This window comes from Prionailurus bengalensis, chromosome F2, assembly GCF_016509475.1.
Source record: "Prionailurus bengalensis isolate Pbe53 chromosome F2, Fcat_Pben_1.1_paternal_pri, whole genome shotgun sequence".
Classification (NCBI taxonomy): domain Eukaryota; kingdom Metazoa; phylum Chordata; class Mammalia; order Carnivora; family Felidae; genus Prionailurus; species Prionailurus bengalensis.
Window position 1 is genome coordinate 80131378 of NC_057353.1, and position 23033 is coordinate 80154410.

At 52.4% G+C, this 23033-nt stretch overlaps 1 protein-coding gene across 4 annotated transcripts in view; it reads right to left on the minus strand.

The window, feature by feature from the left end:
* Window positions 1–23033, minus strand: part of TRAPPC9 (trafficking protein particle complex subunit 9) — a 567631-nt gene that overhangs the window by 407274 nt on the left and 137324 nt on the right. For all 4 annotated transcript variants that reach the window (XM_043601844.1, XM_043601846.1, XM_043601845.1 and 1 more), the window contains 3 exons: window positions 21611–21743; window positions 18198–18361; window positions 975–1127 (listed from right to left, as the gene is read on the minus strand). In XM_043601844.1, the coding sequence (XP_043457779.1) occupies window positions 975–1127; window positions 18198–18361; window positions 21611–21743 (450 nt within the window). The remainder of the gene's footprint in view (window positions 1–974; window positions 1128–18197; window positions 18362–21610; window positions 21744–23033) is intronic.

Sequence of the window (23033 nt, forward strand, 5' to 3'; positions counted from 1 at the left end):
TGTCACGTCACGCTCTAAATGAGTGATGGGGGACAGAGTACAACGACGGCCGCTGAGCCCTGACCAGGCTCCGGGTGAAGTGCAAATGCTCCCACCGACCCTAGAGACGGTCACTTACACTAGAAGACTCGGGCACAGACAAGCCAGAGTCACTCGCCCAAAGCAACACGGGAAGTTCCAGTGACAGAACCTGCCGTCTCAAACAATCCCCTTCAGCTGAATGTCTGTGGCCCCCAAAATTCAAGTGCTGAAGCCCTGACCCCACATGGGACTGTGTTTGGGGATACGGACTGTGAGGAGGCGATAAAGGTTAAGTGGGGCCGCGAGGGTGAAACCATCACCCAACAGGGCTGGTGTCCTTGTAAGAACTGGAGGGGACACCGTGCCGGCACCCTGACGCCCAGCCTGCAGAGCTGCGGGAAATCGATTTCTGTCCTACGGAGACACTGTCTGTGGCACCTCGTTACAGCAGCCTGAGCTAACGAACACGCACCACGATGCCTCCAAACGAACGTATGAACGCGTGCGTTCGTTCACAACTGGACACAATGAATCTAGGAAATCCGACTCCTCACCAGCTAGTCCTAATGCTACAACAAGTATTAATGCCCATTTTCTCCAGACACCACCTCCTTACAGAAATCACCAGACTCTGACAGAGAACTTTATCGTCACAGATAATTAGATCACGGCAGTTATACTTGAAAAAAATGCAGTAGCTCCGCCAATTTGAGATGACCTCCTGGCAAAGGAGCACAAAACAGTAAAGACTGGGAAATTAAGAAATGATTTAACTAAAAAGTACCCTTATGACTTTCAAATCTATACAGTAACTCAGTGGGCCAACTAAATGCCAGGAAAAGTCACGAGCAGCTGGAGCTAATGAATGGCAAGCAGGTTACAGCGGGTAAGCAGCAAGCCCGAGGGGCCACGACGTTCTGGTTAAAACTGGGGGTCTGGGGGGGGGTGCTCACCGTCACTGAGGTCTTGGAGGAGATTCTCCTGGCATGAGAAATCCAGTTTCACCTTGATGTTGACGACGAAAGTGGCCACCTTCCCAGGTTGCAGAGGAAACTGGGCAAGGGTTTCTTCCAGGTTCCAGCTCAAGAAGTCACCATACAGTTTTTCTACAATGACAATGGCAGTGGTGGTGATGACGGTGTCGCTGAGGCAACATGAGACTTCCCAATCCCCCCAGAAAATGCTGATCCATTCCAAAAGGCAAAGGAGAAGGCAAACCATTTAAAATGTGACAGATCAAAGTACTAAGAAAACTCCAGACCCGTGGGTGTTGCAAGGCAATCACCTGTGTCCGCGAGCGAGGCACAAAGAGGCACAGAGCGCTGAGCTCAGGGCCAGCTCACCTCCGCCCCTGCCGCGCAGCCTCCTCTCTCTGACCACATCAGCGCACCTCTGCTCTCGTACGTGGAATCAGAGCTGACCTGAGCTTCCCCACAACAAGGACGATCCAGGTTGTATCACCTTATGGAGAAACATCCGTGTTGAGTGGGAGAAGCACAGTCAGTAGGAGAGCCTCGCAGGAAACAAGAGGTCAGGGTCAGACGTACGGGCCTGGGTGCCAAGCCCGGCACAGGCCTGCAGAGGGGCCTCTCACTCTCCTGCGGACCCTGCACGTCAGGTCACGTGGCCTCGGGTCTGATGCCTCCGTCTCTGACTAACTGGACCACATAGAGGGCAATGACTCCATCAAGCCAAGGTGTCCTCGCGTGGACAAGGGGTGACAAGTCCCACATCACAGGGCTGCTCTGGAGATTAAGCAAAGCAGTGTGTGTGAAGCACTATAAACACTGGGGCTACAATGCACGGAGGGGGAGGAAGGGAGACAGGAAGGAGGCGGGGGGGGGGGGGGGAAGGGAACGTTAGTGCCATTTGGAAGCAGCCGTGTCACTTTGTGGCTCCCACGCCTGCCAGACGACCCCTGCTTCAGGCCTAAAATCAAGGCCTAAAGTCACACGCTACCTCGGCATCTGGTGGAAATGGGAGGGGAGGGGCTTGGACCGGCCTCACCAGCAGCCGCCCCCACACCCCGCGTCCCACCACCCTGCTATATGGCGGGTTTCAGCTCCCTCCAGCACATGGCCTCACTCAAACAGGTCGATATCCCCCACAGGCTCCAACGGCGCCCGCCCCCTTGTGACCACAGAGCCCACCTCCCACAGCCCCACGTGGCCCCACGTGCACACGCTATCCCCTCATCCAGGCTGTATGTGTGACTAGAAAATGCCATTACGTCTGCCCCGTCCCAGGTGTCATGTGCTCGGCCGTCCCCATAACACTAGGGCAGGAACCTCTCCTCACCGACCAGGTGATGAGAGATCATTAAAACAGGCCCCTCCTCTGTCCACCAGGAAGGCCCTGCTGGGGTTGTCACCTCAGGGCCCAGCCCCCTGGCTCTGCTCCTGTCCCTCCTCCCACAGACCCTGCAGTCCCAGAGGCAGAAGCGACTTGCTGCCCTTCCCACTTCTGGGCCACCTTCCCGTCTCCCCTTCTAGAAACCACTTATTGGTGCGAAATGTCCTGTCAGAATAAGGCAGCCAGGACTTACAGAGATTAGGCAACTTGTCCCTGGTTGAAACCCAGAGCATCCAAATGGTTCCAGAGCCATCATATCCATTCACTTCCTGCATGGAGGCACCTCAAGGCACAAACATAAGGTTCTGCTCTTAGGACCCAGAAGTCACCCAAACAGGAAGTGAGGAGAAGACGGGGAGCCTGACTGAGACCCACACTGAAGAAAACAGACATGCAGGGCTCGCTGACTGCAGAGCCCAAGGCCAACCCAGGCTGTGAACACAGGTCACCTGGTGCCCTCGGTCAAGGCCCACCCCCCCCCCACCACCCCCCAGCGAGTCGGCCACACTCTGGCCACATCGCACTTCCCAGACCACATTTATTCTCAGCGGACCCTCGGAGGCGGATGCTAACAAAGAGGAGCAGGTCAGGTGGCGTCCACGCAAGGCGCTCAGAGGCCGCATCCGCTTGTCGACGCAGCACTCACTGCACGCCTCGGGGGGGTCAGACGCTCCACACACAGGTTACGTCTCCATGCCCACCACAGCCATCCTGCCCAAGGCGGGCGTGCTTGGTCAAGGTCATTCGGCTAGTGAGAGCAAGGCCTGGCACACGACAGGTGCTCAGTGCCCCAGCTGCACGGCGGCCACTTCCGCGGGCTCACAGGGCGTTCCGAGGCCCCGTCCGAACGACCGCGTTCGTTCAGAAGGACCGAGGAAGGGTAGGAGGTACGAGGGCTCCCGGGTCGTAAGACCAACCATAACATGGGGCAGAGTCCCCACAGGCGGGGCAGTGGGGGACGTGCCCGCACGCCACAGATACGACCCCCGGAGAGACTGCTCTGCAGACACGGCTTGGGAGGCGGGGAGAGGTCAGGCAGGTTAAAAAGAGGGTGGGATGGGGCGTCTGGGTGGCTCAGTCGCTGGAGCACCCAACTCTTGATTTCAGCTCAGGTCACGATCCCAGGGTCACGCTGAGCGTGGAGCCTGCTTAACATTTTCTCTCTCTGCCCCTCCCCTAATGGCATGTACTCAGGCGCTCGCTTACTCCCTCTCTATCTCTCCCCCGCCCCGCCCCGGAAAATAAAAATTAAAAAAAAGAAAAAAGAGGGAGCGGGAACCCGTGTGGCTGGCCCGGGCTCGTCACGTATGTGCCGCCACAGCCCTGCGTGTGTAGGACATCCAGCGGCCCTGCCGTGTCTCCCTGCATGGCCACCCGCACAACAGACCCTCCGTGTTTGCTGGTCACTCCTCTGCCTGTGGCCGCGGGGCGGCAGCCGCCTCTGGGAAACACCGATGGAGTTTCCCCAGCTGACCTGGCCCCTGGTCTGAACGGCAGCCCCAGAGCTCACGCCGGGTGTGCTCCCTGAGCACGCCAGCACCCAACTGCAGGGAAGTTGCTGCCTCTGCTCCCAAACCAGTAAAAGGGCCCAAATGCTCTCAACGACCGAGTAACTCACATTCTATAAATACGAGTTTGCCTGATTACTATCCTCTACGTCTCTACCTTCCAACCCAGTAAACTATTTCAGAACAGAAGGGGCATCATAATGCCGGGATACGTGCAGCCAGGACAGAAGCTCACGTGGGCTGTACGTGCTGGAAGGCCAGGTCCCAAAGCCCCAGGGGTACCGAAGTGCACACTGACTTCTCTAAACGGCCGAGCAGGACTGACCAACCTTAGTGTGAAATGCCAGTACGAGACAACATGCTGAGGCCCTGCAAAGGCCGCACCGCCCGAAGGTCCCATCGGGCCCGAGGTTTCCCAGGCACGGGCAGGAACTGGGTGAGGGCTCTGCGGCACACTCCAGCTGACCCAGAGTATGAGGCCCCGAAGGCACGGACGTGCCCTGGCAGGAGCCGCCTGGCCTCACCCCCTAAGCCCTAGTTACACATCCACACACACACTGCTCCTCCCCCGAGATCTCCTGAAATCTCACTCACCCCTCACAACCGGACTCAAAGGCTCCTTTCCTGCAATACTTTCCCATCCCACTCGGCTCCTCTGGGTTCCAAGTGCCCACCTCTGTTAGATCACCCCCCGCGTCAAGCAGCTCACTCTTCCACCAACCAGTCAACGATCGGAAGACGGGCCAGACCTTGCCTTGAGGCTCTCCGCTCCCTTGAGAAGCAGGGCACCACGCTGGTTAAGAATGCCAGGGTCAACTCCTGCTTCAACTCCTGGCTCTCACTGCGTATCCTTGGGTAAGCCACCAAACTTCCACGTGCCTCAGTGTGCTCGTCTATAAAACGGGTTGTCGTGGGGAAGAAATGAGCTAATGAAAGTAAAGCAATGAGAACAAGTCTGCCTTAAACACGGCCCTCCAGGTTAGCTAGTCCTGTTGGACCACCCTCCGCGGAGCTGTGCATGCAGTTTCCAGCCCTGTGCTTGGCACTCAGCAAGAGCACAGCGGTGTTGGGTGCCATCAACATCCTTCCCACTCAGGAGGAACAGCGCCGGGCACGCGGGGGGGCACTCAGGAAGCGTTCGATGTGGAACGGACAAATGTATTCCAAGACGTTTCAGATTTAGACTTAAAACAGATGGGAAGAAAGCGACACGAGAAAAGCAGATTACGGGAGCGAATGTATGCTTTGATTTCCCTGCATAAAAATGTTCACATGGAAAAAAAGAAGAAAGCAAACCTGTAAGCTAATGTTGGTGCTCTCTGAGGACTGGGACGACAGGTAACTTTAAGCTTTTCATTTCCTGGACTTTCTACAATGAAGTAATATATTACACTTTCACAAACAGACACACACGCGGACGCACATGTTAACGACGGGCTCTTGCGTCTAAACCCGCCCCAGCCCGCGCCGCTCCGGTGTCACGTGGGGAGAAGCCCTGTGAATCTGGCCTGTGAGTCCACGCTGAGGACCGAGGCCCAGCCGAGAGAGCGAGGTGAGGCTCTGAGCCAACCAGGCGGCTTTCTGCAGTGCCCTCTATCAGGGCCAGACAGTAATGTGAATTGATGACAAGGACAGCAATCACCTGGAGCACGTGTGTCACTGAGTCCCCAGACTCAACTCCGCCAGCTGGATAAACTTCTCTGGAGCAGGGGTTTAAGTCAGCTGCAGCTGTGCAGGCTGGCAGGCGGCCAAGTGCCCAAAAAGAACTTGAGGGGTTCAGGAGAAGCTGGTCCAAACTAATTCGGTAAGCTCGGCCTGTCCTTTCCACTCCCCACGCCAACTTGCTCTGCAGGGCAGACGGGAAAGCCCGGGAACAGGACAAGTTTCTATCCTAGAATTCCTTTTTAATAATAGTAATTGACATAACCATCTATTAAGTACTATCTTCTAACTTCAGACCATAGCTATGTTGTTCCCATGTTATCAGACAGGCAACTGCAACTCAGAGAGCTTAAGCGACTTACGCACTGTCACACAGCTCTTTAAGAAGTCAAAGAACCAAGAGTCGGGGCCAGGACCGGCAAACACCAGGCTCTTCCCACTATACGTTCTGCCTCTCACTGCTTTTCTGGAACATTAACCCACCCAGCTTCACAACCAGAGTGCAGAGTATGTACAACGAAAGCATCACCACAGTGATGGGATAGACGACCTTGAAAAGAGATGGCAGAAAATAGAATGTAACAGGTCATGTGCGTCGGGACCAGCACTGCCCCCTGACAGCTGTCCTCTGTCATCCCAAGATGCCTCTTCAGCGGGGGAGAGAACACCAGAGTCGGCATGAAGATACCATGAGGCCCCTTGGCCTCGGCACACAGGCGGCCTGGATGATTTATGTGAAAGTCTGGGAACCACAGAGCGCCCTGTTAATGTTTGTTTCTCACATCCTACCGCTGCCCACTTCATTCCTCCAGGGAACACTCACCACACGGCCACTGACTGTCCCCAGGGCAGCCACCGTGCTGGGTTCAGGGGGAAGGAGGTGAGAAGTGGTTCCTGCCTGTAAAGGGACACATGCCAATCTCTGACTATAGGAAGGAACAAGTGTGGGGGGGCAGAGGAGAAGCCCCCAGGAGCTCAGAGCAGATGACAGAAGAGATTCTTCTCAATCTGAAAATCTCTTAAAAGTTTATAATACCATCACCCACAGACCAGATTCAAAACTGCTCCATCAATGCACTGCCCAAATTGGGGCCGCAAAAAACTGAACAGCATCCACCGTCCCGGTAGCGTGAACTGGAAAGGGGGCCTGCTGAGGTCCCAGATTTGTGCAAAAGAATGGATTCTCTCAGCCAGCAGTCCAGTCTAGCGGGAATTTATAACCAGGGTAGGAGGGTGGAAACTAAACTAAACCCGGTATCTACAGCACTCTTCTTGGCTGTTCAGATGACTTTTCATTTCTCAACGTGTTTCAACTGAGAGATCAACTCTGCCCAAATGAGCTGTGAGATATCCTCGGGGCTCCCCATGGTCTTGGCTGCAGTACACGGAAGGCTGGATGTGTCACAGACCCGGAGGCAGTGGTTTGTCACAGAGACGCGCAATTAGAGGAGCAGCATCGACTGTGATCCCACCTGGGCTGGGGGGCGCCCACAGACACAACCCAGGAAGACACCAGACATCTACTGCATGCTAGGTGCTGTCCCCTGAACAGCCCCGCCAGGTGGCTGACGTTTAAGGACAGCTTCCGCAAGGCAGGCGCCAGGCCAAGCTGTCACTGAACCCACACCACGACCCTCGGAACATGTCCTGCTACCGTCCCCTTGCAGACAAGCTGCTCAAGGCCATACAGGTGGGCGTGGCCAGGAGTCCACCACCTGTCATACGCAGACCTATTCAGTCCTGATGGCAGACTCACGAAAGAGTGCTGACTTCCGTGTTCAAAACGTACTTTTGGGGCACCTAGTCTCAGTCAGTTAAGTGTCTGACTTCGGCTCAGGTCGGGATCTCACGGATTTGTGAGTTCAAGCCCCGCGTCGGGTTCTGTGCTGACAGCTCAGAGCCTGGAGCCTCCTTTGGATTCTGTGTCTCCGTCTTCCTCTGCCCCTCCCCGGCTCATGCTCTTTCTCTCTCAAAATGAAACCAAATTTTTTTAAAAAATTTTGAGGGGCACCTGGGTGGCTCAGTCGGTTAAGCATCAGACTTTCAGTTCAGGTCATGATCTCATGGTTTGTGAGTTCGAGCCCCGTATCGGGCTCTGTGCTGACAGCTCAGAGCCTGGAGCCCGTTTTAGATTCTGTATCTCTGTCTCTCTCTGCCCCTCCCCTACTCGCTCACGCATGCTCGCTCGCTCTCTCTCTCTCTCTCTCAAAAATAAATAATCATTAAAAAATATATATATGTACTCTCTTCCTGGTTTCAACTGTGTGCACCAGCACTGCTTGGTGTCTGCACTTCCTGGGGGAGCCTGAGCCCCGCTGAAGCGGGCAGCAGAGTGCCTGGTCGCTATGGGCTGTCAGCGTGAAATACCACTGGCCCCCAACAACCAGTCGGGAACGTGATGTTCTGAAGTTCCCGAAGTGCAGGGCCAGACACTCACTTCCTCTTCCTTCCCTGTCCTGCTCGTGTACTTCCCGCCTGTGCTCCCAGGGGCCGAACGCACCAGGCCCCACAGGAACGATCAGAGGCATTCCACTAGATCTCCCGATGAATTCTGTACACTTCTCCATCTGGACCCTACAACTGTGCAGAAGGCCGACCCGTACGGGAGGGCCACCGCAATCGTGCACACGAGGAGACACGGAGCTGAACGAGCGCTAGACATTCGTGAACCTCAGTGTCTTCCTGGGAGGAACACCGGTCAGCCCACTCACTGCGGCTACTCAAAGGTAGCAGAAATAATACAAGATGCGCCGTTGGAATCCAATTCCGCTCAGTGAACATGCCTGACTCCCCACACTGAAATCGTGAGCTCCTTCAGGACGGGGTTCATGTTTTATTCATGGCCCCAGAGTGGTGAGTGTATATAGATGTGATATAAACGTCTGATTGTTGAGTAACACAAAGCCAAGTGAAGTGAGTGTTATTGTAACCGCGTGTAAGCAAGACGACGTAAAGGAGGAGCAGCATAATTCCATCGGAGGGATCGGGAAAGCTTTCGGGAGGTGGCGTGGGGGCTGGTGTGTGGATGATGGATGGGATGTGAGATGCACACAGGACCCCTGAGGGTCAGCAAAGCTCTGGAAACATCCAAGTGGAAGCACGCTCTGCAATGCAGAGGACGGAGACTCGGGACTGACTCCTGGGTGTTCCAGCGCCCGACACAACAGCCACCAGTAGCAGGTGCCCGGTAAGGCTTGTTGAAGATTTGAGCAAAAGGACAGACAACTGGTCGACACGAGGACAAATGAGCGAGCAGAGGATCAATGGTGGGAAAGAAAAGGGAAAGGGGACCTTCCCGCCGCCTCGTGGCCCACAGCGCACATGCCACAGTCCAGGTTCCCCCCCGCCTCAGCCCCAGGAGGGTGGGGGTGGGGGTGGGGGGCCGGGGGGGGGGTCACTGCTGTCCTGATCCCCAAGCACAGGACCGGAAACAAGCTGGGTACGACACAAGCGTGTGTGCAAAAAGGAAAGGGGGCGGGCAGCAAGCCAGATGGTGAGTTTCTCTGAATGCCGGGCTAAGAAACAGAGCCTACAAAAGCTCCGTGAGAAAGATGTTCAGTAAAAGTGAGACAAGAACAGACACCTTTACAGGTAACACCACAGGTGGCATGAAGACAATGACGACAGCCGTCGGGAAGAGCTACCGAGTGCCGGCCCCTCGTGGTGTGAGGCGCACGTGTTCCAACACCCGGAGGGACAGCATAGTCCTCTACCCAGTACGCAGGTCGGACCGTCACGGAACTGCGCACCACAGTCCAGGCCATCGTGCCGGGAAGGGGCAGAGCCGGAATGGAACCCGAGCGCACCCGGTGCAACAACCGTAACGGCAATCGTACCGGCCAAGTCTACGCTGACGACAGCCGGATCCGGGGGGCTCCTCACCGGCCTCCCAACCCACTGCCGGCCACAGCAGCCTGCTCCCGGCTCCCTTCCACCTGCGTCCACACCCAGGTACGCAGGTGGGACTCGGCGCGACCACGGAAGGAGGCATCGAGAAACCTAGTCCTTTCTCCCATTCCCGAGACACGCCAGGCTTTCACAACGCAGGAAGTGAGAAACCACTTCTCCAAGATTTCTTTTTAAAATTTTGCCCTGTGTTTCCATGTTTAAAAATAAACATAGTGTAACATAAGCAACTCGGAAACAGGCCAGGCCAAAAAGTTACAGACCCTGGCGGGGAGGGTAACTCTTACCGCAACTTTGCACGGCACGCCACCTCATCACGGAACCCCTCGGGTCCCGAGGAGCGCACGGCAACAGGTCCCCTCTGTGATTGAGAAGAGAGGAGCCAGGGCCCCCTCACTCCAGAGCTGCCCCTGCTTCTCTCCCCTGTCTGGCTTCGTTCCCCGCGTGACGGCAGCACTGACGTGGACCCCACTAGGCGGTTTCCGGTCCTGAGTTACTACAGTTTTAAGGCAAGAGCACGCTTGTCCATCTTTTGTTACATCTCACCGTTTCAGGAAAAATCTGAGAACAAGGAGAAAGCTAAGACGGCTTCTGAAAGCCACGAGGTCAGCCCAGGCGACTGAAACAAAGGTGTCCGTCTTCCCCGAGTGGGGCCTGAGTTTGCTTATTTAGAGTCGGACTTAACAACTCTGACGCCCTGGTTTCCCAGGCCCTGGCGGACAGACATGGAAAATGGGAAGCAGGAGCGCCGATTCACTCCCCGCTTCCAGGGAAGGGAACCCAGTGGTTTCTCAGCACCTGCCACCTGCCAGGCGCGTGCTCAGTGCACCAGAGGATTCACCGCGTGTTCCTGAATCGCCACCCAGGAGGGAGCCAGGCACCCGGGGACAGCCCAGGCTGGAACGCTCACCGCTTGCTCAGGACTCGTCCTGCAGCTCATAACTAACGGATCGGGGGCCGGAAGCCCAATCCGTCAGACGCCAAGACCCACCTTTCCCTCCGCCAGGCCGAGGAGAGGCCGTGCTACACAGCCTACTGTGACAGAGCCCAGGGGCCACAGCAAGAAGGAAAGGGAAGGAAAGTTCGCAGGAACCGGAGGCTAAACACACGGGCCAACAGCAGCGCGGCTCCGGACAGATCGGACACCTGCCGTCCGGGTCTGTGCCCCCACCCACAAAGGCGGCAGGTAAGGAAAGAACGTCGCAAGTCGTACTCAGAATTGAGTTCCGAAGCGCGGGGAATACGGAACAACAGCTCTGAGCGCCCTGCTGGTTTCTCTTTAGTCCCACGGCTTAGGAGTGACATATTCAAACAGCAGGCAAACCCGCTCACCCAGCACAGCTAATTCGCCCTCCGCTGACAAACAACCACCGCGTTTGTATCTGAACAGCGACTCCGAGGAAGTTCAACTACATCAACTACAACATCAACCACATCAACTACAACAGCCGTGGTATCGAAGCAGCCCCGTGTGCGTGGACAGCGGAACGAAGAGAGGAGATGCAGTGCCCTACAATGGGGCCCCACTCCCCCGAAGAAAGACGAGATCCTGTCGTTCACGACAACGCACACGGCCTAGAGGGCGTTATGCCCAGTGAGGTAAGTCAGAAAAAGACAAATAGCCTATGATTTCACTCGTATGTGGACTCTATAAAACAGGACAAATGAATAAAGAAAACAAAACAGAAAAACGCTCACCAACACACAGAACCAACTGGCAGTGGCCAGAGGAGGGGGTGGGGCGATGGGCAAAATAGGTGAGGGGGTGAGGAGGTACCAACTTCCAGTTGTGGAATAAATGAGTCACGGCGATGTGACGTACAGCTGAGGGAGTACAGTCAATAACGCGGCCACAGCTCTGCATGGGGACAGATGGTAACCAGACCTACGACGATCATTTCATGGTGTATGAAAATATCAAAGCCCTGTGTTAGTAGACGCCTGAAACTAACATAACACAGTATGTCATTTACAACTCAATAAAAAATATTCTCAAGTTTGACCTAAAAAAACTCCCACGTGACGATACGCTGCAAGGAATAACCAGATAAACATAAATCAGGAGCATAGCTTCTGTCCGTAATTTTTCCCCCTGTGGAATTTAGCTTCAGAAATAACTGTCATTATTCTAATGCTAGAGTCGAGTTTCACGCAGTCCAGTGAAACTGGCTATTTCACATTGACAGTAATACAGAAATTGCTACTGCTGCTGACCCTCAACACTGAGGCCCATTCACGTTTGCTTCTAGCTGCAGACGAGGCCACACTCTTCAGGAGAACAGTAAGCAGCAGAGGCTCACTTCCACCAAAACACTTACGAGTTTTTAGTTACAGCAACATGGAGTCCTCGCTTTCTGTCAAAGAAATGACGCTAGAAGAATAAAGACATCAAGGGGCGTGTGTGTGTATTTATGTATATGTGTATGCGTATGTTTGGGTTTGTACACACAAACGTATCTAGGAAGATTGTTAAAAGGCAAATACAACCAGGGCGCCTGGGTGGCTCAGTCAGTTAACTGTCTGACCTCAGCTCAGGTCATGATCTCACGGTTTGTGGGTTCGAGCCCCACATCGGGCTCTGTGCTGACAACTCAGAGCCCGGAGCCTGCTTTGGATTCTGTGTCTCCCCCTCTCTCTGCCTTTCTTCCATTCAAAAGTATCTCTTGTCTCTCAAAAATAGGCATTAAGAAAAAAAAAAAAAAAAAGAGGCAAATACAATCAATTCTTTTTAATTTGGGCTTAATTATAACAAAATCCATGGTTATTTAAGTACAGGCAGAAGTGTTCACCTTTAACAACCTACACATAAAGACTTGCTTGCAAACGTGTTATAATTAAAATTTACATGACACTGGCAGGTAACCCTTGTCTGCTGGCGCTGGATTATAACTGCTCATCTCCACGTCAGGCACTTCCAATCGTGGGACACACTCACCCCGTGAGGGCCTAAACTACAGTTCAGACTCCTGAGGGGACCCAACAAGGTCTGTGTGACTCCTAATATCATGCACCCTAAATGCAAAAGGATTTTAAAAACAGGTTTGTAGATTAGGGATTAAAACAAGACAGGAAAGCAAGGAAGATGGAGGAGGAAAAAAAACAATTTTTCTTTATCTGAAGCAAAGGGGGTTTGTCCAGAGGGGAGAGAGGAACGTGTCCAAGTTGTCAGGGCCCCTGACACGACTCTGGGTGCTTTCAGGGCGTCAGGAACAGGAGGAAAGAGAACGTGGGGCCTGCACGGCCTCCGCACACAGGACACACTGAGAACGATCAGCATTCTTGGAGCAAGCACGAGGCAGACGCTTTTGTGCTCAGAACCGTCCTAGGACCTCTCCGTGTCCTGCGCGAACATTTCAGCCTCGTGACAGCCCGGCACAGCGGTGCTGACCCCACTCTTATTGAGTGCCTGCCGTGTGACGAGCATTGCTCTTAGTTCTTGGGCACTGGGACGCGGCAGTGAGAGAACAGGCCGGCCAGACCTCTTACGTGTGTCGTGATCGTTGAGGAGGGAAACACTGCCCGAGGACCACGCACCTGGCAGGTGGTAGGCGCTACAGGGTAAGTTAAGAGTCCGGGTTACCATTGAGGTACACGGCAGCCAGCGGCAGCACAAAGAAAGTGGTATGGAGCCCAGAGAAGGAAGCATCAATTCCATGTGGAAGATTCCCACGGAGGAGACGCTTACGTTTACGAGGCCCTTAAAGAGGCTGAGCCCAGTGGGCTGAAATGTCACCCGGACTGTCGCCTGGACTCTGCTGCCTGCCCCACTCAACGCCTCAGGTCCCCAGTTTAAGACACTTTCCCTCTTCTCCGGTATATGAGATCATCTATTAACACAGAAAGCTTTTTGGAACTGCGGAAAGGAAGTGACCAAAATTATTCCCTCTTATATTTTAGAAGCAGATTGTTTGTTTTTATGAGTTTAATTCCAGAGATAAATGTATTGTAACTGGGGATGAGAATTTTAAGAGACCGAAGCTTTCCTTCCTCACGTGTAAACGCGCTGTTGGGAAATAGGCCTGCCACGCTCTATACTGTGGCTCCGAGGCTCCCAGTCTCGTGATTAAGGGTAAACGTCCCAGAGCTGAGAGGGAGGGACCTGCAGTCCTCGTGACCTGTCCTGTGGCCTCAGACAGATCATTTAACCTCTGGCGTTTTCGCTCTCCCCATCCATGCGGTAGGGGTAATGACACTGTCCTATACCCTAGAGCTGAGAGTCGGGGAGGGGCTACATGGGAAAGAAGGACACGGCAAGAAGGACAGGGAGGTGTGGGCACGGTGGCCACAGGAACTCAGTTTGGGAACTGGGGCAAGGGGTGATTGGTGGAACATGGGATGTGCCCACCTCCACAGGCTTCACCTTGGAATTCTGTCCAATCCCCATGACTGTTTCCAACTGTCTGCATCACTATCAGTAAATACTGAGAGCCCACCCGATAAATATGCCCACTCTGGGGTGAGCCGAGATTGGCTGGAAAGGGAGCGACGGGACCTTCTGCACAATAAAAATATTCTACGATAGATCTTGGTAAGAGCTTGGGCTGGACACGTGTTTGTCAAAACTCATCAATCATAACTTAAGATGTGTACATTTCACTGGGGCACCTCACTGGGTGGCTCAGTCAGTTAAGCATCTGACTTCAGCTCGGGTCATGATCTCACGGTTCATGAGTTGGAGCCCCGCATCAGACTCTGGGCTGACAGCTCCGAGCCTGGAGCCTGCTTCGGATTCTGTGTCTCCCTCTCTGGCCCTCCCCCACTCAACACTCGCTCTCGTGCTCTCTCTCTCTCTCTCTCTCTCTCTCTCTCAAAAATAATAAAAAAAAAATATTTACACATCTCACTGCATATACATTTTACCAAAAAAAAAGTAAACTTTGAACTCTAATTAGTGATGTGCATCCTGAAGTATTAATGGGTAAAATGCACCACAACCTGTGACTTACTCTGAACCACCCGAAAGAATAAGATGGGTTAATGGATATGGATAGGAGGCTGGGTAGATACGTGATCAATCAAATGTAGGAAAACGTGAATTACAGAACCTGGATGGTGGTACGGTGTCTGCTCTAAAATTCTCTCAGCTCCTCTGTGTGTCTGCACCTTCTCATAATAAAACACTGGGGGGTGGGGGCAGAGCTGACACAAAGAGTAAGTTCCACAGGAGCTCACAAGCAGAAGAACACCAAAGGGCAGGGTAGCCCAGACAGGGGGACAAAAGCTGGACTGCAGAAAGGCAGTGCTCGGCTAAGAAGCAGCTGAAGGTCTCCACAGGAGGAGAGGGATCCAAGCAAAGGAGGAGAGGCCGGAACTCACATGAAGCTGTGTATCTAAGGGGACCCACACAACTCATTAGAAACATCAAAGTGATCCACGCACATCTATCCCCCCACCACCACCCAGCAAGCGAGACAGGCACACTCCTATCAGTCTTGTTCTGTAAATGAGAAAGCCCTTTCCGTCCACAACCCCTCAGCACTAAGCACCTACCAGGCACGAGGCATGGAAATCAAAGGGCAATCATCCCTGCCTCTGGGAGACCTGAGACAGAGCCATGAACCAGCAACCGCCTGGGTAGGGCAAGGGTGCCTGCATTAGCATCCTGGGGCACTCTGAGACAACAAAGGCAGGGACTTAGCAGCCCAGGCTAGGAGGGTACTCCCAGAGTGACCACTAAGCAGAAACCCAGATGAGATGTGTTGGTAATGGAGGTAATGGAGGCAGGAGCAGAAGTTAGCAAGTTGAGCTCTAGGGAGAGAAGACAGTTTACCCTAAAGGGCAAGAGACCGCACGGATGTCCAGGAAACTGAAGTTAGTTCCCAACAACCCATGTGATTAGAGTTTAAGGGGAGAGGCGGCCAAAGATGAAGCTGAAGCGTGGGGCAGAGGCCCCATGCACAGGCCTCTGTGACTGGGGACCAGGACAACAGGAAGTTGTTGGAGGATTTCCAAAGGGGACAAACAGGAGGATTCCTGCTTCAGAAAGAGGCAGCAAGTTCGTAACGATTTCCACGTGGGTTTCTCTGAGAACAGGAAGAGACGCTTTCCAGTTGCTAAGCTATGACACAAGGTAAATTACAGGATGTGCTTCACCATGGTTATCCGCTCTGTAATCATCTGCCGTTCACTATTAGTTCCCTTGTTCCAACATCGACCACACCCTCTCACCAATTAGTTACATCCGCAACACCAGAGAAAGGTATTTTGTGTCAGAGAGGCACTTTCTACATAATAACCCATATGCACTTGCTACCAAAAATCGGGGAGAGAAAAGATGAGCCCAAGGGAGGATCACCACAGCTCCCCATAGGCTAAAAGTGTACAAAAATGTTTTAAATGAAACACAAAGAGCCATGAGCACAGAAGAAGAAATAATTAGTGAACCTGTAGTAAAATAAGTAACTTGTATGCACCCAAACAACACTAAGAGAACATACAGGCAACCACACAGAAGAAGACATTCACACTTATTCCCAACAAGAAACTCATACTGAGAATATACAAAGTCTTACAAGTCAGGAGAGGGGGGGAGACAGAGGGAGACAGAGACAGAGAGAGAGAAGGAAGAACACTGAGTGGGAAAAACGGACAAAGCACTTGTACAAAAAAGGATCTGAATAGCCAAAACCATAGGAAAGGCATTCAACATCACTGGTCGTCAGACAAACGCAAACTAAAACCCCAGTGTTATATGGTCGCACCCCACCCTCAGCACCAGCACGGATGAAATGACTACAAACACCGAGTAGCAGTGGGGACTTGAGCACCGGGACTCACGCAGCGATGGTGTGAACGAGTGCAGCCACCTTGGACAGGTATCTGGCTCGAATGCTGAACACGCGTACACCCCACACCCGGCATTCTACTCCTGGAGGTACACTCAACAGAAACATCTGCAGAGGTCCACCGACACATGTGCCGAAATACTCAGAGCTGCACTATTCTCAAATGCCCCCAGAGGAAACCACCCAAACGGGCTCAGTCGTAACCTGTGACGCGTTCACAGTAGAGTGTTCTACGACAAGGAAAACAAATGGTGATGGTGGTGGGGTAGTGATGGTGGCAGCAACAAGGGTGGCAGGAGGGGTGGCAGCAACGTTGCTGATGGGGGCAGCAACCGTGGTGATGACGGTGGTGGAGGCGGCGGTGATGGTGGTGATGATGACGGTCACAGTGGGGATGGCGGTGGAGGGGACGGTGGCGGAGAGGGTGGTTAGTGGAGATGTCAATGGTGGAGATTACGGTGGCGATGGTGGCGGAGATGATGGAAGCGGTGGTGGTGGTGGAGACGGCGGTAGTGATGATGATGGCGGTGGTGGTGGAGACGGTGGAGACAGTGATGGTGGCAGCGGTGGTGATGACGGTGGTGTTGGTAGAGATAATGGTGATGGTGGTGACGGTGGCGGGGACGGCAGTAATAATAACAGCTAACGAGCCTGAGGCTAATAACATGCCAAGCATGTTTCCAAGCACTTTGCGTATCTGATCTCATTTCATTCTCATTATGATCCTGTGATGTAGGTGCTGTTATTAGTGTCCTTTCACAGAAGGGGAAAAATCCAAGAGAGGTTAAATGACTTGCCCAAAGGTAATACAGAGCGAGTGAGGAAACAGGCAAAATTTGAGCACAGGCAGCATTTCCCAGTGAGGAGAGGTATAGACGGGGACAACAGGCAAGAGAAGACAGGCAGACACAGGCTTCATTTCCCTCGTGCATCAGAAGCAGTGGGAGAAACAAGGGAACGCGAGACGCACTGGCACTCGCCCCCACATTACCCCCCCAGTGGGACGAGCTCACATTAACCCTTTTTACACAGTCCAAATTCCCTCTGTCGTGGCATGACTGTTTCCAGGACAAATTCTCCCCAACTCGTCCTGGACCTTCCCCCAACTGGAACTACAAGATGGCGTGAGGCCCTACCTCTAATAAACACTTACTTCACTTGAGTTTTCCCATTACAGTGTCATGAGCCTGCGGAGGGAGCCCTCTGCGGGGGAGTAGTATGTGGATGGCACATCCGGAAACTCAAGCTCCCGCCGTGCACCCGGCTCGCCTCACCCCTACATCAACTGCACGTGCACACCCCACATTTTCCCTCTGTTGTCTTCGCTCTCACTGGCCCATATGATTTCTCTGACTTCAGTAAATGACCGGCTTTTCTTTGCCCTTGCCTCCCTCCTATACAACACCCTCCGCCTTGATCAGTGCCACTCATAACCTGTAATATACTCAGTACGCCACCACACGCTACTGGCTTACCTCTCAGAACCTCACGTGGCAGGGGCCACCTCCCCTACCTACCCGGGAAGGAAGCGAGGCGTGTAAGGGACAAATAGCTAGTAAACAGAGAAGCCAAACTCTCAACACAGGTCTTGTGACCCGCCCCGCCCAGCTCATGTGTCCTGGGACAGGAAACGGAACGCCTGCCTTCAAGAGGGAGCGCACGGGCTCTACGCCTGAACCCACGGAAAACCTGGGGCTGGGCGGATGAATCCCAGTGGCACCACATCTGAGACGCTAACGTTTCTCTCCATCCATTCGAGAGCGTCCTTCCTGAGGATCTGGTACATGTGAAGAGCACCAGGGACGAAGGAGCAGTCTTCATTCCTCTGTGTGCCCTTCACACACCCATTTCACGACGGCAGCAAATTAAAAGAGTAAGAAGCTTTTACGGTTTCTGAGCACCGGTTATTCAAAGTGTCTCTTTGGCAAAAAGACAAGACAAACATTTCTGGGGTCGAACCCACCTTTGGTGGTGAGAAGTCTGGAGGTGACTTCCAGTGTCTCCAGTGGCTCCGTCCCAATATTTTCCAATTGGATGACAAGTTGCTGAGCCTCCCCGTTGTAAAGCTGGACGGACACATTAGTAGAGATTTCATCACCAGAGGAGGGTTGCAAGGAATGGGCAGATCTGAAATAGCAGTAAGAATTACAGGGATTTTTTAAAAGAAAGACTCAAAGTAAAGAAAAACAACGGCATCTCAGAATATTCACATCCCCAGACTTAACACGAACACGTTCCAGAAGCAGGAAGTGGCGAAGCCCGGCTTTCAACATGGAACTCAATCTGAGCTATCAAGAGGGGAGGGTGAGCGCCACATGTGGAGGGCCATCCACACGCAGATGCATCCGGGGTTTCCACTCGGCCTCAGCGTCGTGTGTGTGTGTGTGTGTGTGTGTGTGTGTGTGTGTGTGTATGTGTGTGTATGTGCGCGCGCGTGCATGCGTGCACACGTGTAGCATAAAAATACTTAACTACTGGATTATGGTGAGGCCTACGAGACACAGTGAATTAATTCAAATGATCTGTGAACCGTCACTCTCTAAAAAGAAATTTTTAAATCTCATGCTCACAATTGTCTTGGGAAAACCCACAGACTGAAGAAGAAACCAGGACTGTTCCGACGGATACCATGGGGACTGGAGTGGCGAGTACGTACAAGAGACTCCACGTCACAGGTACAAACGACAACCAATCCCTGCAAGTGCCTAAGCGGACACAGGGCAGCTGGGCGGCGTCCTCGGGCCACATGGCATCCTCTGTGTGGCCAGGTTGAGGCCCAGGCCTCATGGGAGCGCAGGTCAGCACGCAGCCTGAAGGCTGCACCACAACCTCAGGTTCAAAAGCACATACAATGCTCTGGAGAAGACTGGCCACAAAAGAAAGGGGGTGGTCACTGGAGGAAAGGGTGAACCTTCTTTCCTGGGGTCCCAAGAGCCCACGTGGCCCCCCACTCTCTTCCTCCTTACACCTGAAGGATTTCCCCAGAAAGCCCATGAGTCTACACCATATACTGAACTGACCCAGAAGTGGACAAAGACTCCGGGCCACACCACCCCCACCCAGCAAGTGCCCAACAGCCTCCCCGCCGGCCAGGTCTTTCTAACTCTGCTCCCGGCCACAGAACAAAGGACCAGGGTCAGACCCAAGTCCCATTCTACATGCCACAAGACAGCTTCATATCCCCACACTGCTCCAAAAAAAGATGGCAAGGAATGTGCCGGACAGTGCTGGTCTCACCCCTCTGGCATCCAAGGGAGGAGATGGGGTTTAAACAAGTTGGGCATACCGAGCCAGCCCTGCCCTTCCTGGGGGCCTCCTGCCCCAGGCTCTGAGAGAGGAGCTTCTATATCCAAACCACATTTGCAGAAAATAATAGCATAATGAATCAAGGTGAATTACTTCACATTTTACACCTTTAAAGTTACTCATGAGTCAAGAAATAAACTTTCTCCGTCAAGGAAGGGAGATGAGTCCTATCCTCACTATAAACCACTTCTTTCCAGATTTTAATCTGCAGTCCTTCTTAAGTGCAAAAGCTGTCTGTAGTCAACTTGCAATTGCAGAGGACGTATACAGAAAAACTAAAACACAGCGAGACTACTTACTTCGCCTCTCAAACAGAGAGGATACCAGCCCCTCTGGGACCATAGAAAAAGAAGGTGGGAGAAAGCAGAACCTTAGCCAGGCCACAGGGCCTGGCCGACACAGGTGCCGACTGTCCCCGAGTACAGGGTTCCATGTGACAGAGCCAGGGCCAGAAAGGGGCTGAGTCCTGGGTGAGCCGTGGCAGGAAGAGGATGGCAGTCGGACATGTCCCCTTTTCTGGGCATATTTTTTCCTTGCTTGATCATCTGGCCAACTTGTGTGAATCTTGTAAGGCCCAATTTAAACATCGCATCTGTGATATGATGCCTTCCTGAACCGCGGACGGGAGTCTTCAGGTTAAGGAGCACTTAGCAAACTTGACTACGGTGAGTCTGGCTCCCCTCCGGACATGAGCTCCTACAACAGGCAAGGCCCAGGTCGAGGGCATTTCTGATTACTTGCTAGTCCTATAGACTAGGCCCAGATCACATGGCAGGCATCAAAAAAACGTGTGGGAGTGAATGTGTTAACTCAGTCACAAGGATACTGATGTTAGATTAATCAGAAGCAACACTCATTTAAAGAATAGTCATCTGAAATCATGCACTCCATGCTAAAACCAACAAAATTCATTTTTTTTAACTGAGGTGTTACATACAATGAAATTCACTTGTTTTGAGTATATAATCCAATCATTTTAGCAAATTTACTGAGTAATAGAGCTGTCACTGACAACCAACCTGTTTTAAAACATTTCCATTATCCAAACTGAGTATCTTTATGATGTACATTTTGAAGCAATTAAAATAGTTAGCGTATGTTATATGGCTATGCAAAAAATAATAAATGATACTCACATAATGTGACATCATCTCAATATTCAAACATACATTTACAAAAAGAAGGTAGATAAGCGATGGAAAGAAAAACCAGAAAGCATTCACAGTAACTGTCTCTAGGACTTCGGAGATATATTTCCCTTTTTCCTTCATGCCTTCCTACAAGGCTACTTTTCTACTTTTTATAAGGTAAAAGTTAACTGTCTTTCACACACAAAAAAAAGATTACAAAGGCTAATTTCACATTTTGTTCCGTTCGTGGTAAGAAACATTTCAACCGTGTTGTGCTTCACTTTAAGCAAAGCATATTGCCTACTGGTTACCTTGAAGAAACCCTTCACCCATATTTTTTTTTAACGTTTATTTATTTTTTTGAGACAGAGAGAGACAGAGCAGGAAAGGGGGAGGGTCAAAGAGAGAGGGAGACACAGAATCCAAAACAGGCTCTAGGCTCTGAGCTGTCAGCACAGAGCCCGACGCGGGGCTTGAACTCACGGACAGTGAGATCGTGACCTGAGCCGAAGTCGAACGCTCAACCAACAGAGCCATCCACACTCCCCAACCCATTATTTTGATCCTAAGAATCATATATTAACTCAGATTCTTGGTACCATTAAAAATGTCTACTACAGAGGCACCTGGGTGGCTCAGTGGGTTGAGCATCTGACTTCTGCTCAGGTCATGATATCACGGTTTGCAGGTTCGAGCCCCGCGTCAGGCTCTGTGCTGACAGCTCAGAGCCTGGGGTCTGCTTCAGATTCTGTGTCTCCCTCTCTCTCTCTGCCCCTCCCTCGTTCATGTGCTGGCTCTCTCTCTCACTCTCTCTCTCTCTCTCTCTCTCTCAAAAATAAATAAACACTAAAGAAATCTAAGAAAAAAGAAGAAAAGAAATGTCTCCTCCCAACTACTCTGTGCACGCTTTCTTGTCAGAAGGCAGATGCCTGCGCCCTACCTGGGCAGTGAGGTGCTGATCTGCAGCCTGGGCAGGGCGGGAATGACCTCCACCGTGGAGCCACTGGTCTTCACTCCCGGGAGGCTGTCCAGCAGACAGTCACTGAAGACGCCGAAGACCGTGGTATGGTAACCTGGGAAGCGAAAGGAAGAGCTTCACAGCCCCTGGACAGGCCTCCAGCCTCGGGCCCACGCCTAAAGGCGGACTCCAGCAGGGAGGAGCACGGCCCCCCGCCCCAGACCTGTGTCCGGTCAGCCCTCACCCCGCCAGTCCCACCCGCAGCTCAGCCTGAAACCCTGGGTGACACACGCAGAGGGGTGACAGTCCCCGCATTCCTACCCACGGGGCCGACTGGGTCGCGGCGAAAGCACATGTGGGTCTTTGTCAACTGAGTCAACTTAAGACCAGGTCTCGCCGCTCTCACGATCTGCTTTTCAAATCTGCCCGTCTCTAAGACAGTGATAGCTAGCGTTCCTTTGCAGGACATAACGTGACTGAGTAAGTATCTGGAAAATGATCCGACATCTTCCGGGGACAGATCGAAGTTCAAGAGCCAACTATGGTGACTATGACTGCTACACGATATGACAAGCCTGCTGGATGTGTGCAAACACCGTAATCTAAGATTAGCGAGTTTCTCGTGCCAAAAACAACAAAAAAACCTCCACTGCTTAGACAAGCACTTGAAATTACTTAAGAAAGCTTTAAAATGGCTTTTGAAATTTTGAGAGAGAATTATTATAAACAATATTCACCGTATAACAAAATTAAACCATGCCCACGGGCTAAATGCTCTGTGCCTTCACATTAACGGAATGGATACTGATCAGAGAAGACAGCTGTTGGCCCGATAGCCGTGTCCTTCACCTTCTGCCAGCGTTAAACTGCTCTGGCGACTCAAAGTTACCCATCACGGCACCCACACTTCCTTCCTTTGGAAATAGGTCACTTAAAAGCCTTCTTTCATTTAGCCTGCGAACATTTTCCTCCCCAGAAACCCACATCTGATGTAACGCCCCTGCATATCCTTCTTTCTATAAAACCCGATATAGGGGCGCCTGGGTGGCTCCGTCAGTTAAGTGGCTGACTTCGGCTCAGGTCATGATCTCACAGCTTGTGAGTTCAAGCCCCGCGTCGGGCTCTGTGCTGACAGCTCAGAGCCTGGAGCCTGCTTCAGATTCTGTGTCTCCCTCTCTCTCTCTGCCCCTCCCCTGCTCACACTCTGTCTCTCTCTCTCTCTCTCTGCCCCTCCCCTGCTCACACTCTGTCTCTCTCTCTCTCTCTCTCTCTCTCTCTCTCAAAAAATAAACATTAAAACATTTTAAAAATAAATAAATAAGTAAGACCCAATACAATGTGGTTTTGCCTAAGCAAACTTTGTTTTCCACTTCTTCATTAAAATCAGTCATTTTCCCTTTCTTAC